Raw genomic sequence first — 19,608 nt, forward strand, 5'->3', positions numbered from 1 at the left:
AAGCCAAATGTGAACAACAATGACACGATGAGGAAGCATAGCTAAATTAAACTTTTAACTTAAACAGGGGTGCCTGGGTGGTGCAATCTGTTAAGCATCCAGTTCTTGGTTTTGGCTCAGGTCATGATCTCAGATTTTCTGAGATCAAGCCCCGTGTCAGGCTCCATGCTCAGCATGGAGTCTGCTTAGGTTCTCCCTCCCCACCCACTGCCCCTTTCTTACTCTTTAAAATAAATAAATCTTTTTTAAAAACTTTCAAACAAATATATTGGTAAACAAAATCTAGAGTTTTCTTCTGGTGTCACTGTATAAAAACCATGATATAGATATGTGTGGGGTTTTTTCCCCCTCTAATTATCCTCATGATAGGTAGTGTGGTTTTAGTAACTTGTAATGGATACATAACAATCTGGGTAGTTACAATGACCATTTCCTTCAGATAGCAAATACACATTTTATAATTTGCTTAATCTGAATTGATTTTTATGAACATGTTTCCCAAACTTTCTCTGAAAGGCTGCTAAAGATGTTATGTGTGTCCCTTTGTGTGCCTTTTGTTGGTTGGACAGTCCCCTAAGCAAGAAAACCTAGTATTTCCAAAGAGCTGGTAAACGATACTGTTGCACGTGCATGACTTAAATTTTCTCCAGAATTGGATAGCAAGGATTTTTTTAAATGGCTTTGTTATTTGTTAAAATCTAGAAAGAGATATTAGTTTCTAATGATACTTGATCAGGTTTTCAGTGGCAAATGACACAATCATTACAATGCTTTGATAGAATATAACATTTTTCTCGTCTGATGATGAAACAGACATCATCATTGGGTATGTACCAACAGAATTTACAGTGCAAAGTAGATTTGAGAAAACACTTGCTGGAAAATCCCCCTGTGTTGTCTCCCATGTATTGAAAAATAATTTATATCTTTACATTTGATATATTCCCTCACCCCTCTTGAGGGAAGTGAGGAAGGAAGCAGAGAGGGGAAAAAGTATATTGGTGAGTTCATATTTTCTTCTTCTTCTTCTTTTTTAAAGATTTGATTTATTTATTCTTGAGAGACAGAGAGAGACCGAGAGAGGCAGAGACACAGGCAGAGGGAGGAGCAGGCTCCATGCTGGGAGCCCAACGTGGGACATGATCCCAGGTCTCCAGGATCAGGCTCTGGGCTAAAGGCAGACACTAAACCAGGCTGCCCATATCTTCTTTAAAAAAATTTTTTTCTCAAAAAAAATTAAAATTAAAAAAAAAAATTCTCTCAGAAACTGTGGACCTTGATAGATAAGAACATAGCTTCTATACTGCTAAGTACCAAAATAACCAAGTTGAGCAATTCCTTTTATGCTTAACTTCGTTTTAACAAGTAAGATAGGAGAGTAAGTTTCCAGTTACACACATCTTCTTTAATGTATCTACAGGGGATAGTTTTTCTTTAATAGCAGAAAATCTAGAAAGACACTTGCCTGGAGATAATTGCACAAAGAGATGCAGCCTGCTTCTGTTTGGAGGTGTGGTTTTCTGGATATTCCCCAGAGTCCTTAGGTAAGACAGCAGTACCAATAACTCTACCTTGAAGCCTGGCTCCCTGTAAACTCAGGAAGCTGAACTCTTGCCCTATTATTATTCCTTCCCACTTGGTTCTGGGATTCCTGTTCAGGAATAATGTGTATTAATAAATTATATACTCTGTTAAGAATTTTGCAAACATGAAGCTGTCCTGGGATCTGAACCATACTGGAATTTGCAAGGCCATGTCTTCTTCCCAAAATTGGGTGCAGAGTTGGTATGCTGCCCAGATACTTGGTAGCCCAGCAGCGCCCTCTGACCTGGTAGTTCTGGGATCAAGTTTGTCTAAGGCCATCGATCACAAATCCATTTCCACACATCGTATGTAGGCAAACATAACTTTCTGCAGTTTTCTATTTTCTATCCATAAAAGGTATATATGCAAGTAAATGTGGATATGTCCATTGCCCCCAGGTACAAAAAGAAGGAAAACATTTTAGATATTTATTGGCTCTTTACTCTCCTGTAGTGTCTCTAATACTCTCATCTGCTCTCCCATACAGCACCTCAGTTAGCATCTCCTGTTTACACTTTGTGTGGTGCTAAAACTTCCTACTAGCCGAATAAAGAAAAAGTTCAAATTCTTTGCTTCATTACTGAGATAAGTTTAAAAGAAGAAAGGTCAAAACTTCAGTTCAGTATTCTATAACACCTTTGCCACTGGTTTTTATCATAAATTTTCTTTCTGTAGTCCTCATATAACAACATGAAGAATTGCTATTAAAGCCCTTCACCAAAAAATCCAGCAGTATAAATTATGCGACCTAAGGCATTAGAGGAAGCATCCAGATAATGCTAAAATACTAAAATAAATGTTATGAGAAAATTCTAGCTAACAAGTTTAGGTTACTTTTATGCTTCTTGTATAATCTTCACCTTATATATCCTAAAATTGGAGAAGAGCAGTAGCAAATAGCTTCTTAATGTGTTGCCCTGTTTTCCACAAGGGCTTGGAGGGACTACCTACTCAGTCATCTGAGTAGATAAATAAGTATAATTATTATTAACATTAAAATGATTGCATTTTTAACCCCCGTAAAATGTGAAGCTTAATGAAACTAGCAAATGCCCTTCTAGTTATTGGATTAGCAATTAGGTGAAAACGTTTCAAGAAGGCTTATTTATTTGGACAGATGTAGAGAGGTCAGAATTAATTTTTTGAAAACCTTTTAATTGAATTCCCTTTTAATTTTCACAGTGGTGTCTAGTTAAATATTCATGGTAATGCTGGTGGTTTTCTGAAGGTCTGAACTAGATCTGGATTCTCAGAATCGACGTAGGTGATTTAACCCTTTTCATCTGGGGTGCCAGCAGGGACTTCCTAGTGTAATCCCATAGTATTTGAATAATTAGAAGGCAGTAATGAGGATTTAATTAGTCCTTGAGATATGCTGAAAGCAGAACCACGACGAACTTTCCCTTTTGGACATGGATTGCAAGCAGAGTTGACGCTTTTGCAGGACTGTGATGTGCTAGGAAATGTATTCTGTCGCTGGAGGCGGTTCTTTGGCACCATTCCGTGACCATCAGATCTGCATGGAAGGTATCCTGGGTGAAATCTTCCAGAATTACTGAATAGCACCCTCCCCCTCCCATGCGCCTTCATTCTTGTCCACCTACATGACAACCTTTTTTCTCTCTTCATTTGCTGTTTAAACAGAGTTGTAGTCCAAGTGCATGGGCTTACTATACCTGATGCAGAATTGGCTTTCACTGTTCCCAGTGATAGCAGATGAGACAAGCTAGACAAGTGGTGGGTATACTCTATAGTAAACAGGGACAATAGATGAGGAGAAAATCACAAAATTTTGCCTTTCTATACACCTGAGGTATCTGATCCAGCTAAACACCATTCCTGCCCTGTGTGTCTAAAGAGTCACAAAATTCCTATCTTTAGAATCTGATTTTCATAGTGATATTTATCAGTAACTATGTTTATGAATATTAATAGTGCCATTATCCAGAAAAAGTGTGTAGCACAGAAGTGGGGTGGGACATTTAGATGTTCTTCTTGTGTGCCTACCTTAGAAAGGTCAATCAGAATTTATGTACTTCACCCATATGAGGTTTCACATGTACCTAATTTTGTGTAGATTGAATAGAATATACTATTCTTTATTTCTTCTTTATTAAAGAAGATAAAAATATTAAAGAAGATAAAAATATCTTCTTTATTCTCCTATTTTTTTCTTCTGTCATTAATCCCAAATATTAACTGTCTTGGTATAATTTTATTCTCACTCCATAGTGGTATATTTTACCTTCTCTAAAGTCCAAATAGAATTCCTCATCAAATTTCTAGGCACATTCTATTTGCTCAGGGCAAATCTTTCTCTTACCTTTTAATGCCAAGGGCAAGAAAAGAGATCTCTTAAAAATAAATCGAGTGTCTTACTATAAATTAGACTGAGCTCTTGAGGGCCAGAACTGAATCTTGTTTATACTCTGTATCCCTGTGTCTACAACAGAGCCTCATGTATAATAGATGTTCAACAAAGATTGAGCTGGACAGCAGAAAATAATTCAGCCTTCACATCAATTCAGAAGTTTCAGATTGTTTCAGAGCACAGAACAGCCAAAGAACAAAATATTCCTTGTTCTTAAATTAAGAAAGATTACCATATTAATTAATATTCTCACAATTTTACCATGATAGGTTATTTGCTGTGGTGTAGGGTGGGGTGTTTCCCTCTCTTAAAACATGGTGGACATTTTGAACTTGGACCAGATGAAAGATACCATTTCTGCTCCCCATCCTTCCCAGACATATTTCTCTAACTATATAGACATGACGTCAGGCTAAGTTGAGTTCTCACAGAGGCCACCCCCCACCCTACCCTAACCAGGCTCCTTATTTCTTAGGAATATTTAGATGGAAATAAGTAAAAAGTTTGAAAAAAAAATTGTTAATACAGCTAGCTGGTTTCATGGCAATATTTACATCACAATTAGGGTTGAAATAATGTTTTTTAAGATCTTAATTGCTCTTCTTAATTGTCAAGAACAGATTAACAAGTTATAGCTCAAAAATGGAGACCACCAAGATAATGTTAAGAGTTGGAAGTAGCATTGAAGTTTTTTTTCTTCGGTTTTTGCAGACCACAGAAACTATTTTGTTCCCCTTTCTTTTGAATTCTCAGTTTTAAGTATTACAAATCTACACATTCTGAAATGTTTTCATAGGGTATGTTGGTTGTCAGAAAATATTCTTTCTCCACCTTTCTAATTACTCTTGTATATAAAGGTGTTCTTACCATTTGTGAGCATGCCAAACATAGAAAGAACGGTGCTGCCTTTCAGCAGGAGGCTATTATCAAAAAGAGAAAATTTATCACTTTCCAAATGTATTGCTGTGTAAGTCTAGCTATCAACCTGTTAAAGCATTAGTGAGTGTCTGCCCCCACCCCCAGATGCAATTAATTCAGCCTCAGCTCTTAATTGAGGACCGCTTTTTTATAATATGCAACAGATGAAAATAAAGTCAAATGGGAGGTCATATACAAGAGAGAGTATCCAGGAAGCTGTTTGTAATTTCCTCAGCCTGCAAGCTCTGCCTCTGGGCTGGATGGTGGACCCAGCCAAAGCTAGCCTAGTGAAGGAAATAACAGCATAAGACTTGTATCAAGGTTATTGTTCCATTCCTCTTAAGTCCGCTATCTAGAGATGTGTTCACCAAAAAGCTGGGGAAACAAATATCACATACAATAAAAATCGATTATATTCACTGAGGAATCATCAGTCTAAATTTTAGAATATTTTAAAAGATGCATAGTTTTGTCACTCTTGCTATATGCAATAATTTCTTTGAATTGCCGATTAAAGCTTGCTTTTAATAGTTAGCCCTCATTTGTAATTGGCTCATTATTCTTCCCTGAAAGTACTTGAGAACATCTGGATTTTAGGTAAATTCCACATTGTGTGTTACATGCACTTATTTATAATAACGTTTTTCTCCTGTGCCTTATGGATCTGTACCTCAGGGAAAAACCCCTGTCCACCTGGATTCCCAAGCCATAAAGCTACAAGGCATCCTTGACTCTCCCATCTGCCCCACACTGGGACTCTACCCACTGGACTCTACCCCCACAGTGTGTCCTATGCCTTCCTCTTCCTGCTGTCCTGGCACCACCCTACTCCAGGCCCCCAGGAACATTCAGCAGCCTCCCAGCTACTCTTCCAGTCTCGGCTCTGTTCCCTTCCAGTCCTCTTTCCATGCTGAATCTAGACTGGTCTTTCCAGGAGGCTGGTTAGATTATGTGATTCCCTGCAGCCCAGGAGCTCCTCTTTGCCTTGGAGGAAGGCTGCACTGGGCTACTTGGTTCCGAGGCTCTTCCTTATCCCATGCCAGCCTCCCTTTCTGACCTTACCTCTCATCACCTTGCTGCCTCTCATCTACAGACAACCGAACCTCCTCTAGGATCTTCACATAAACTCTTCTTTCTATCATTTTTTGCCACCCACACCTCAACTCCAACCCCACCCTGATATGGAGCCTCCTTGCCCATCTTTCCTGATCCTTCAGGCCCTCTATAGCCTGGCACCTGGTAGGTCTTCGAGTCCATATTTGCTGCATGAACAAATGAAGGATTACCCTCCAGCCAGGCACCTTCCCAGTGCACCTGGCAGTGCTCAGGACCCATTGCCGGGATTATTGGGAACAGAGCTCTGTGACTGTGAGGACCACATGGCCTTGTTCAGTCTCCTAATTGCAGTGTTCATGTAATACATGCTTTTTCTCATTTTAATCTTCAGGGAGTTTAGAACCGAAAACCTGGGTTTAGGTGCAGGCTTTATCACCAGCTAGTTTTGTGACCTTAGACAATTAAATCTCTGCTTCCTCATAAGTAAAGTGAGGATCAGTGCCCTTTGGATTTGTTTCATGGATCAAATGCAACCTTGTGTCTGAAGGTTATAAGTTGGGAAGCCCAGGGCACCTGGGTGGCTCAGTTGGTTGAGGTCATAATCTCAGGGTCCTGAGATTGGGCTCTGCTGTGGGCATGGAGCCTGCTTAAGATTCACTCTCTCCCTCTCCTTCTGTCCCTCTTTGTTTCTTCCAGCACATAGTAACACACATAAAATTGTCTTTGCTTTCTGCATCAAAGCTAACTTTTGTAGCTAACACTCGAAAGATTTGTGTAAGGAAAGGCTGGATATTTTGCCCCCATCTACCATCTGGGCAATCAGTCTGATCCTTCCCTGGACCCTCATTTGCCCAGTGATAGATGTCAGTAGCCGAGAGGGTTCTGTGGGGGTGGCTGGGGAGAACTTGGATGCTCAAGTCTGTGCCTCTGAATATAGGGCACCACAGTAGCAGGGAAGGAAGCAAGAGCAGCTCTGCCAGTTAACCTGATCGCACAGCTGGGAAAGCACCAGGGGGCCTGGGTTACAGCCTTGAACGGGTCATTAGTTTCTGTCTTCCCCAAAGCAGTTCATGTTGTGAAGAGAAGCAAGCAGGCAAATAAACACTGGAGATATTAAAATGTAACAAGAATATTTTTTAAAATCTATTTTTCTCCCCAAATGGGAATCTGACACCTATTTGCAATGAGAAATCACTCTGTCTGTCTTTATAGTCGGAAGACTCTGCTAAGGTGGTACAGTGTGTGACCATTATTTCACACATGTGGGGAAACATCTTTTATTGAACTGGCTTGAAGAAACAAGGCAGCTCTGTGAATTTTCAACAGATGCCAACGTGAAAACAAATTGTCCATGTGCCAGAGGAAAAACGTGCTTTGCTTTTTGGTGGCTCATAGAACCTTGGGTGTTTTCCTGGTGTCCTGACAGTGCCGGAGCTTTCTGCCAGCTGAAGAGGCACCTCTGATGAAGAAATCACATTTTTGTGTAATTGTGTCTCTGTTCTCTTGCTCTCCTGCATTTGCCTGGGCACTCTTGCTCTTTCTTTACCGTTTTCTCTTTCATGGGTAGGATGAACCTTGGTTTGGGCTTTATGTTTGACCCTGTGTTTCCTTTTTTTTTTTTTTTTTTTAAGATTTTATTTATTCATGAGAGACACAGAGAGAGAGAGAGACAAAGACACAGGCAGAGGGAGAAGTAGGCTCCATGCAGGGAGCCTGATGTGGGACTCGATCCTGGGACTCCAAGACCACGCCCTGGGCTGAAGGCAGGCACTAAACCACTGAGCCACTCAGGGATCCCCTGACTCTGTGTTTTCCAGCAGGATGTAAAGTCTCATACTTAATGCTATTGAATTTGTTGTGCTGCCTGAAGAGGGAAAGGATGCACATGTGGAGGTTTAGATCCATGTCAAAATGCCTTCCAATTTAATATCCTGAAATTTCCCATTTTTGCCCTACTATTTCCTTGACTTTGTTTCTAAATCAGTTTTGTACACCCTTCAACTTAGGTATGCATTTCCATGAGATGGCCCTTTACTCATCAGTGACTGTTCCAGAGCTAGGACAACCTGCCATTGCCTGTTTGGATCCATGAAGCTTCCCACTCTATTTTCCTCCCTATCATCTCCCCCATATATGCCTTCTGGCCACTTTACTTTTTATATTAAATATAATTTCATTCTATTTTTGAGAGTTTTTGAAGTCCTTCTAAAGATATCCCCGTCTTGTCCAATGAAGAGTTTTTCCCATTCCTACTGCATAATAAATATCCTGCATTCATTTTGTCTCTTATATGGAAAATGCAATTTATTTATAATGGTTGCGTAAATCAGTTTAACTTTTTTTTGATATACTAAGGTTTAGATAGTAACACTGGATCTTTCCTAAAAAAATTTTTTTTCCAAGGAAGAGAATTATGTAACATTTTTTCTAAAAGAAGGAAAAATATTCACTTAATAAACCACAAATAGTACAGTGCTGAAAAAAATATTTGAAAGGTCTGAAAAACTCATTTAATCTAATAATAATATAAAGAAACATTTTATAAATGCTAATTCTCTATTAGACCAATTTTCTAAGATAGCAATGAGGGGATTTTTTTTTTTTTAATTGAGAAAGGAAAAATGTGTCTCTTAGTCTCTAATATTGGTCTCTATTATAAAGACCAGGATCTGGGATCCCTGGGTGGCGCAGCGGTTTGGCGCCTGCCTTTGGCCCAGGGCGTGATCTTGGAGACCCGGGATCGAATCCCACATCGGGCTCCCAGTGCATGGAGCCTGCTTCTCCCTCTGCCTGTGTCTCTGCCTCTCTCTCTCTCTCTCTCTCTGTGACTATCATAAATAAAAAAAAAATATTAAAAAAAAAAAAAAAAAAAAAAAAAAAAAAAAAAAGACCAGGATCATTTTTCCTAGACTTAACATTACTTAACACTGCCATGTAATAAGAATAGATTGTTTGTCTTGGAATTTTCCATTGATACCAACATAAATATTTGTAGAAGAATGACTCTAAAGAAAACAATCCTTAATGTGGAGACTGAGTGATTCCAGGTAAGATTGTGACAATCCTCCCTTCCTTCCCATCTTTGGCTATTGATTGGATACATAGAATATAGCATGCAAAAAATTATCAAATTGGAATTAAATATCTAAACAAAATATGCCTTTAGAATAAATGTTAGGGTGAGTTATTAGCATGTTACTAGGTGATAGAAACAAGCCTGGCTAAGATCAGAGTTTTCTCATGTGAGCTCCAGAGCTCCATGGCAGGGCCTGAGCCAAAGAGCAAGGGGGACTCCCTTCTGGCCCAAGGTCTTAGGTGTTCTTCCTTGTAAGTAGAAAGATCATTGTCTTCTTTAACCAACCCCCTTATCCCATATCCCCTGTGCAAAACCTAATGGGTTATTCATCCATTGCATAAATGTTTATTAAGCAAGGCACTGGTCATAAGTGCTATAAACCAGAGGTCAACAAAAGTCAAGATTCCTGCCCTTTACCTTGAGAGTCAATTCAGGAATTCACTTGACAGGAATCCTGGTATTTCTCTCTGTCTCTCTGTGTCTCTCTCTCGTTTCAGTGGGCAGACTCTGGGGAATCTGCCAAATCAGGAAGGATGTACGCGGAATCAATGCTGCTCAGAGCTCATCAGTACTGTAGATGCTGGTTGAGTGGCCTGAAACTGACAAGCTTCACTTTCCTGAGCCAAATAACATGGCCAGCCAATTATTTCTGGAACTAGCGCTCTGGAAAAGGGCAGTGCTTTCTGGATAGTCAACTGGGTGAGGAAAGCTACCTATCAGCTATAACTGGCTCTGTTGGAGGAGGTATAGAGCAAGGCAGGCCCAGCATGATAACACAGTGTGTGCTACCTGGGGAAGGGCATCAGGATGTTTGCCAGGAGGCTCACTGGGTATGACATTTGTCACCTCAGTGAATTCACCACGGTCCAGGGACTTGCGGCACTTTTTGGCTTCACTGTGATACATGGTTTGTAGAGGAGCCTGGCAAAGGGAAGCTAGTTTGGAAACTTGGAGTCATTCAGACAGGAAATAAATGGTGGGTTGTCTTAAAAATAATATGAATAGGGATTCCTGGGTGGCGCAGCGGTTTGGCGCCTGCCTTTGGCCCGGGGCGTGATCCTGGAGATCCAGGATCGAATCCCACGTCGGGCTCCCGGTGCATGGAGCTTGCTTCTCCCTCTGCCTATGTCTCTGCCTTTCTCTCTCTCACTGTGTGCCTATCATGAATAAATAAAAATTAAAAAAAAATAATATGAATAATAACAGCTATCACTTATTGAGCCTCTGCTCTGTGTGCCGGCACTGAGCTGCGTGTTGCTCATAACATGTTCTCATTTAATCTTAGGATGTAGGCTCACTTGTCATCCACATGTCGCAGAAAAGGAAACAGGCTTAACTGTTACCTAACCGGCCTAGAGTCCCCTAACTGTAAGTGGCAACGCCATAGTTTGATTTTGCGGTGACAGGGGAGATGGACAAAGTGGCTACATTTGGCAAGCATTGATAAAGGGAACAGAAACAAACATGCTTTCTACTTGTTAGGCTTTTAGCCATCAGCTGTTCCCTCCTTGAAAAACTGTCTTCCTTTCCCTGGAAACAGTTCTCCAAATACACTATGAATTGAGGAGCCAGCCCACCACATTTATTAAGGTCTTTTTGTAAAGTAAACGGGCTCTAAACGAAGATGTTTTCTTATTCATTAAAAACCTACATTTGGTTCCAGTTCTGTGCCCGGCCCTTCGTGTGGTTCCAAGGAGACAGATGCGGAGAGACTTTGCAAGCCGCGGCACCCCGGTTTGGGGCAGAAACGGGCACACCAGCTGGTAATGGTGGCGGTGTGCTAACTGCTCTGCGCCCACTGATGCGCATGGTGCTTTCCGAGCTATGCAAGTGCCTGCTCTTGGGAAGGCCAAGGAGTGCCAAGGAGGGGGCAGGAAGGATGGGGGTCCGTAGGTTACGTGGAGACAAACGGCTTCGTGGGCACACTGAAAGCAGCATACTCAGTAGAGAACACAATCTAGGATTTTGTTTTCAAACTCTGCCTCCCATTCATGAGGCTTTGTTATTTGAAAAAAAAAATTTTTTTTTAAAGATTTTATTTATTTATTCATGAGAGACACACAAGAGGGGCAGAGACATAGGAAGAAGCAGGCTCCCTGTGGGGAGCCTGATGCAGAACTCAATCCCAGGACCCTCGGATCACTACCTGAGCCAAAGGCAGGCTCAATGGTTGATCCACCTAGGGGCCCCTGAAAAACAAATTTTTAATATCAGAGTGCATTTCACACAATAAGGGTGGAAATTGTTTGGTGAGGCAGTATATACATGAAACTGCCTGTGAGTATATAAACATATGCTCACGTGAATACACACGTTGGATTGTGGTATAACATATATTTCTTCAGTATGGATTGTGATTAAAAATGTTTTACTACTTTGTGAGCCTCCGTATCTTCATAGTTGTTTTGCAGCTTAAATGAGCTAATAAAAAACAAAGCTATTAGCATGTAATATATGTTCTTTAAATGTCAACTATTATTGACAGTGAGTGGCACATTGTCTGGAACACGAGAGGTAGTCGATAAATAATTTATTAAGTGAATGAACATGCCAAGACTTGCCAGTCTAAAGCAACCCAGTACCTACCAGTACCTAAGAGGAGAAAAGTGTCTGATTTTCTCCAAGTGGGGGACTCCGTGATGGAGCTGGAGAAATGGGTCAGGCCAAATTTGGAAAGACCTGGACTAAGTTTGGACTTCATTCTGTTCAGCAATCAAGAGTTATGAGCTAGTCTTGCAATAAACACAGTGGACCTGTCCCTAGAGAGATGAGGAAGGATAGGATTCAGAGTGGGATTCTGAGCATGCATGTGAGTAAAAGATCTCCCTCTGCTGAGACGAGGAAAATGCAGGAGGACAGGCAGGGACACAGGTGTCTCTGGGCAAGGGGGCAGGATGTTAGTGTCGCCCTTGCTGTGTGCTGTTGCTTGTGGGCACTTAGGAGCCAGACAGGGGAGGACTTGGAGAAGGAAGCAAAATGTTTAACCAAGGAAAGAGCTGACCAGCTGAAGGTGCCCCCATACTTGTCAGATTCAGCCAAAAGCAGCAACCGTAGCTTCTAAGGACATGTGTTGTGACCTCTGCTTTGCTGGTCACACGTATTTCTTAGTCAGCTGGTCGTCAGGTGGTCCTCGGTCTGAATTGGGTCCTCCTCTTCTACCCTCCTGGCACCTGAACTCCTGTTTTCTTCTGTTTGTATGCCAGGGAGTGTATTGCCTGTCCCCCCCCCGCCCCCCGCATGTGGACCCCATGAGGGTGCTGTGTCCCTGCTACCATATACCCCATGCCTCCCACGCTGCCTGGCACCTGGCTCAGTGGCTTCATAAGCTCCCTTGATCATCATTCCTTGCTGGTAGGTTTATTTGCTCCCCAACAAATCGTAAGTTCTTCCAGGACAAGGATTGTACTGTGTCCTTTTTTCCAGTGTTCTCTCCTCCTCACCACCTTCCGTGAGTGCCAGAGAAAATTGGAGCTCACTGGGAGAAGGCGAGTGTCAGACTATCATGGTTGAGTTACCAGCGTGATCACTGAGGTCATAGCTCACATGGTGAAGGAAGGGCTCATGGCCTCACTGCAAAAGCGATAGTCATGCCTTTGCCTCACATTTTCATGGTGGTTTTCAGTTTAGAAGAGCACTTCTGCATATGTTTTCCCTATTTGACTCTCAGAATGATCTTGTAAGCCAGGGCAGGAAGTGCTGTTACACACACAAGAGATCCCATCACATGGTGGGTCATAGAGGCAGCCCCTCCCCCAGTCTCCTGACTCCAAACAGATGAAATGTGTTTCCTATTACACTGCATTACCTTTTCTCTGAGAGTATAGCTTTCTCTCTCGCTCTCTCTCTCTCTCTTTCTAAAGGGCAATTGATTTTTTCAAATCAGAAATACACCTCTTTTCATTTGGAACATGATAGTACAAGTGTGTGTGAGTGTATACACATGTAATGAAGAACTCAAATAGTAAATTCATTTATGCAAACCTATGGATTTATGGTATGGATGAAATCTATGTTGTGTTTTCATACAGTTTCTGTGATTTTTCAGTTAAGTACTTTGTATAATGTAAATAATTATCTCATTTAGTACTTTCCTCCCAAAGTTTGAATTTCCTCACCTTACTTAATTTGAGGCATAGAATTCCATAATACATCTAGTAATAAAATATACCTTCATAATACTTAGGAAACAAATTTTATACTTTCTAAATTTTCCTTACTAGAAAGTTTGGTTTTCTAAATTCAGATGGCTTGTAACCAGCAGAACTTCACACCTTTTTTTAAAAGCAGCTTTATTCTCTCAGCTGTCAGTTTTTCTATTCACAAACTATGTCACAAGCTGTCATTTTATAATAACTTTCTAAAAGAAGCAAAATACAATCAAATAAATATGTCACCATAAATAGGTAGAAAATTCTTGGTTGAAATTTGATTTTTTGGAAACATTTTAACATTTATTTCTTTCTAAATAAAGGTTAAAATCAAAACAAAGCAAGAAATACCCCAAATAAATATACATGGAAATTATAAGCTTGATTAGATTTTTTCCTAGGGAAAAAAGTGCTGAAGCCAGAATTGAGAACTAGAGCTGGAGGTGTCCCTGTGAATACTGTGCTTCCTCGTCCTTCCATTTGACAGGTGAAGCAACTGAAGCCGGAAGGGTGATGTTGGCTGCCGTACTGTGCACAGCAGACACAGAGCCAGGACTAACTGCCGGGCTCCCTACTCTTGCTGCCACACATCTGCCTCTCGCTTTTCTTCTGTGAATGTATAATAATAGTACCAGCTAATAATTATCAAAAGCCCACTATTCCAGGCACCTGCTATAAGTTTTTTATGTGTATTATCTCATTTAATCCCCACAGCATCTCTGTGAAGTAAATGCCATTGTCCCTGTTTTACAGATGAGGGAACAAAAAGAGACATGCAGAGTTTCTATCTTTAGAGTGAAAAGTAGAAGTACTTCTTTTTATAGCTAACTTTTGTCTTCCAGTATTTCATCCACTTGTTTAGACAATGGTAATATTCAATAATCTTTTGAAAATACAGTTCTATCCATAATGGAAGCCTTTTTTGGTTGGATTACAGCTGGCGCTCAATTGTGATTATATATCACAGATCACTTTACCTGCCTCCTTACTGGTATTTGAGCTTTTAGCCTTCCTCTCTTGCAGTCCTTTCATCATGCTGCGGGTTATAACAGAATCAGCTTTTAGGAATGCAAGTCAGATTATATTGCTTTCCTGCTAAAACAGCCTGAGGTCTGTGCTACTGTTGATCTCAGGAAAGGACCACATTTCCCCCGGATTGCATATACCAGAGCTTCAGTGAGCTGTATCACTGTTTCCTAATAGGAGCTATATATGCAACATGAAATACTTTGTAGTCAGGACAGAAAGGTGGGCAAATGTTATCATTGGTTCTAGAAAAGGAATTAAAAACAGCTACTAAACAAAGTGTTTAGTACACTGTACTCATGATAAGAGAAATACAGAATCAAACACAAATTTTAAAATACCTCTGAAAGGATACATTAAAAACCATTGCACTTGGCCAGGGGAGCTCAGTGGTAAGAGAGAGGGATACAGTAGTTCCCCCCACCCCTCCCTCTGTGGTTTTATTTCCCAGTCCCTACAGTCAACCACACTCCAGAAACAGATGATCCTCCTCCTGACATGATCAGATGGTCAGTAGTAGTCTAACGCTCCATCACAACACCTACGTCATACTCCTCATACCCTCATCTCATCATGAAGGCATTTTATCATTTCACATCATCACAAGAAGAAGGGTGAGTAAGTATGGTACAGGATGTCAAGAGAGAGACCACAATCATAAATTTTATTACAATATTTTGTTATATAATTGTTCTATTTTATATTAGTTACTGCTGTTAATCTCTTACTGTGCCCAATTTACGAATTAAATGTTGTCATAGGTGTGTTTGCATAGGAAAAAGCCTCATATACGTAGGGTTCTGTACTATCCATAGCTTCAGGCATCCACTGGGGGTCTTGGTCTGTCCCCCCACAGGTAGAGGGAGACAACTGTATACATTCTTAAACTTCTGTATCGTATTTGAATTTGGAGACAGTTACCCAGGTCCTTGAGTAACATGGATTCCAGTGTTTAAAGAAAAAACAAATGTATAAAAACTAGCTTCTTCGTTCTAGCTAAAAAGGACATCTGAATATGTGAGGTACTTAGGAGTTAAAAGATATCCGTGGTACTTCATCACATCTCTTTCCTGTCTCAGATTTTAGCATACCAAACACTTTTGCGTGTTATTACAGCACAACCTTGTCTTCATTTTAAGATGTGGAAACCAAGGCTCAGATAAAATATGATTTGCCTAAAGGTCATGCAGCTAGTTCAATCAGTACACGCTGTCATATGTTTATGTACATATCTATCTTCCCAAGTAGAAGCTGAGCTAGTGAAGCAAATGAGACCATAGTCCAGTCCTTGTGTCCCCAGTTGACTGCCAGTAGGTGATTTGAGCTCAGAAAGGGAGTCAGACAAGTGACGTCACCTTCCCCTTTCATTGTCTTGGGGAATACATGTAAAGAGATGAGTTTCGCCAAAAGTATAAAACAGGACTTCAGGAAGCTCTTGTAAAGTGGTTCTATTGCAAAGTTTACACAGAAAAAAAAATAGCTTTCCAATTTTAATTTCTGTGGAAGGAGGGTGGATTGCATACCCCATAGAACCTTGTCTCTGAGTTGTGGAATTTGGTGCTGTGACACATTCCATTTGAATTTGCTTTGTTATTCCACTTCTTTTGGAATCTTTTCACAAACTTGATTTTCTGCAGAATGCCAGTGATGAGTGAGATAATTCAACTGGAACATGGCATATATATTTTTAAGGACTGACTAAATAGTCAGAAATAAATAACTTGCCTAGGTAAGAATTCCTAGAACTCATTTGAACAAACCTTAAGCCTATTAAGTGTCCCAGAGGCAGCAATAACCTGAGGATGTATTGTATTATCAGAGGTTCTAAATCCTTCAGCATGGACACTTTCATGATTGAAGTGAAATTTAATGCCCAAAAAAAAGGACCTGTGTTATTTTTTTTAACTAATGAAGAAGACAGCAGTTACTCTAAAGAACGAAAGACAAACCCACACAAGCTGTATGGAATTTAAACACATTTTTTATTAAACAGGACTCTATATGAAACTCTTGAGAATTCTATAGTAAAGCTTAGATAAATATTTCATGAAACATCTTAAGATGCAATCATTTATAGTAATTTTAGTGCTCTGATTTCTGTTTGTTTTCAGATTTGAAAAAGCAAACATTTTCTATGATGATTTATATCTGGGAGCTGCCAGTTGAGCCCAATTTCATAAGACTTATCTTTATAAATAAATGGAATAGGATAATAAGGAACAACTCTACTTACTTTTATTTTATGTCTATCTCTTTAGACAGAAGCAGTATTGAAAGATCACTTTTTTTCCTAACTGAAATATAAACCATGGCTTTTATAAATGGCCGACCTCATTTATCCCTCTTAAGTTGAAGCTGGCTTTGGATCTGTGGGCATCATCTTCCCTCTAGCTGCCTCAGTAGACTCTCTAGCCGCTACTGCCCTAGGTTCTCGGAATAAACCAGCCCCTCTGCACTCTGCAGCCTACCGGAACCCTCACCTGAGACGTCAGAACTCTCACCAGCCCAAACTCCTGGGTTCTCGGAGCTGCTGTTAAAACTGCCCTTCATCAGTATGCTAGTTTGACGGTGTTAGCTTTTTTTTAGATACAGGTCTTGATTTGGGGTACTCTGTCTACATGAGTCTTCCACATCTCATCCTACATACTTAGCTTATATTTGCCCAAACTACTAATGTGGATACACCCTGACATGATGGTCCTGCATCATTTAAAGATGTATTTTCTTTATCCATTTGGACAGCTACCTGCTAAGCACCTACTTTACTGTGCATCATGGTCTGTTGAGTGCATGAGGAGTTTAACATTCACTCAATAAATAGTTACCTACCATGTGCCAGACACTCGGCTGCCACTTTGGGATGCAACAGTGAGACAGGCATGATCCTTGCCCTCATGGAGCTGTTTTAGTGGCAAGAGGAAAGCTAGTGAGTCCAAAATACAGCAAAATACCCGTTATGAGAAGCGCCCTGAAGACACAAATGAGAAACGACTAAGCAGTGTCACCACAGGGAGGCAGCCTGGGCAGGGGACTTAGAGATGAGAAAAAACCAGCCGGTGGAAGAGAATTCTCTGGGGCAGGAGCAGGAGGAAATAGTGTTTGGTTAACGTTGCCTGCCGGGAGCCATAGGACATGGGGTTAGAGTGAGAATGGCTGCACTTGACCACAGAAGAAGCCACAGGGTGTGGTCAGAGGTTTGCATTTGGTTCCCAGGCTCACTGGGAAGCCTTGAGGGGTTTCATGCAGGAAAGATATGCTCTGATTTCCTTTTATATTCCTGAAAGATGATTCTGGCAGCTTTGTGAAAGCAAAGCGAAAGCAAAGTGGAGGTGGGTGGTAGTTGAGGCTGAGATTGCTGTAGAGTGCTGGGTGAGAGGGGAAGAAGATGGTAGCAGGCCAGGCTTGTGCAGAAGTGGAAGTAAAGCAGAAGAGCAGCCCAGGAGACACTTCAGAAGCATGGGCAACAAGATGGGCACATACCTAGGAAGCAAGGGGAGGGAGTCGGGGGTTCCTGGCAGGAGCATCTGGGTGAGTACCGATGCCAGTGGTAGAGACGGGGAGACCCGGGCATGGTAGGTTTGTGGGAGGAAGTCAGAATTCTATTTTGGAATAGTAGAATCTGCTTCAAATCCACCCATTGTTCACAGTGTACCCGTAAGGGGTGGTACAAGTCAGGGTTCATAAGTCTGCAGCACTCTAGGGTTCAAGGTGAATGATTATTGCTCAGAATGGTTCCATGCAGGGCAGGGCAGGGTACTGGCCTCACCTTGAGAAGAGGGGTGGATGTTTGGGTGGCCCAAGATGTGCATCCCAGAAATCGGGGGCAGGGGCTCTGAGAGGGTACCTGCAACATGTCCGACCTGGCAGGAATGGAAGGCTTGCAGTGGAAGGGGGTCCTGATTGTTACTGTTGCTTTTTGTAGGGGCCTCATCACCAAGAGAGGCTAGGCTTGTTCTCCTCTTCTCTCTCTCTCTTCTCCTTTCTCTAGTTCAAGCCCACGATCCACTGGGTTCCTGGAAATCTAATGGGCTTTCAGAATTAGGACTGTGGGAAGCCCAAAGTACCCCCCCACCACACACACACACACACACACACACAGATCCCCGGCTGTGGGATTGAGACACCTTTAGATGTTTCTTTAGGGGAGTCTCATAGTGCCAGTCTTCTCCACATCCACCTTCCACACAATTCCATGTCCTTTTTGTCACCTGCACTTATATATTTCCATTTATTTCCCACCTAGGTTTTATGGCAGGCACACAAAGAAACCCTCAGATGTCTCAGTATGGACCTCAACAGACAGGACCATCCATGTCGCCTCATCCTTCTCCTGGAGGCCAGATGCATCCTGGAATCAGTAGCTTTCAGCAGAGTAACTCAAGTGGGACTTATGGTCCACAGATGAGCCAGTATGGACCACAAGGTAAACATTTCTCAAAAATGCATTGCAGTAGGTCATAGAAGTTTTGTTAATATGTTAGTCCTTCAAGTACTTAATATTATAACCACCTTTTAAGATCCCATTATTTGTTAACTTAAAGATTTGTGAAGTTAATGCAAACCCACAGTCCCTCAGCTGCCCATAGTGATGGGAAGAATAATTATAGTGAGTATTCATTAAGCATTAAGCGCTCATGCATCAGATACTATGGTGAATGTTCTTGATATGGGTGTTACTAGTAAAGGAGTAAATAAATCTCCGTTTCTGTGATGTAGTTTGAAATTCTTGTTGAGAAATAGACACGGGTCTTGTCCTCAAAAGGTTTCTGATTTAAAAAACTTGGGTTTCCTTACGTCGAATTCTGATTGTATCCTCTGCCTCTCAGTAATTATCTTTGCAACAGTGTACTCACCACTCAGAAGGGTGTTGTCCCATTATGTCTGCTCCCAGTTTGTCTCCAAAATTCTGTGTCCAGTGAATAGCAGTTCTCATTTTCTCAATCAGTGCCAGTCTTACTCTTCGAAAACAGAACAAAGCCTAAAATGGACATGTCTTTCAAAAAAGGAAGCTAATGGGGGCGCCTGGCTGGCTCAGTCGGTGGAGTGTGTGCTACTCTTGATCTCGGGGTTGTGAGTTCAAGCCCCATATTGGGTATAGAGATTATGTAAAAATAGTATCTTAAAAAATAAAAAGGAGGGTAAGACAAGAATCGAAAAATAATGGAACCCTGCCCAAAATGCAGTGTTTATGTTCTGCCTTCCTAGAAATTGATGTATGTTTTGTCATGTACATGGAGAATCCTTTTATCAAGGTTTTTAACCTGATATATTTTTCTCTAAGTCACTCTTGGCAGTAAGGCATTTGAATTTCGCACCTTCTTTATGTTTTGTTTATTTAAATTAGACATTAATGGGTAATTTAGAGAGAATGAGATAATCTGGCGCAATTCCCAGAGTTTCCTCAAAAATATCAGGAATATTCCAAATCA

The 19,608-nt window shown here is 41.0% G+C and overlaps 1 protein-coding gene across 12 annotated transcripts in view; it reads left to right on the top strand.

The window, feature by feature from the left end:
* Positions 1-19,608, top strand: part of ARID1B (AT-rich interaction domain 1B) — a 436,905-nt gene that overhangs the window by 345,116 nt on the left and 72,181 nt on the right. For 9 of the 12 annotated variants that reach the window (XM_077898062.1, XM_077898100.1, XM_077898070.1 and 6 more), the window contains one exon: positions 18,423-18,602. The exons of 2 other annotated variants lie outside the window; for them this stretch is intronic. In XM_077898062.1, the coding sequence (XP_077754188.1) occupies positions 18,423-18,602 (180 nt within the window). Of the gene's footprint in view, positions 1-1,039; positions 1,178-18,422; positions 18,603-19,608 lie in introns of those variants that run through there. One more of the 12 variants, XM_077898153.1, reaches the window with a different exon arrangement.

The sequence above is a fragment of the Canis aureus genome, chromosome 1 (genome assembly GCF_053574225.1).
Source record: "Canis aureus isolate CA01 chromosome 1, VMU_Caureus_v.1.0, whole genome shotgun sequence".
Lineage (NCBI taxonomy): Eukaryota > Metazoa > Chordata > Mammalia > Carnivora > Canidae > Canis > Canis aureus.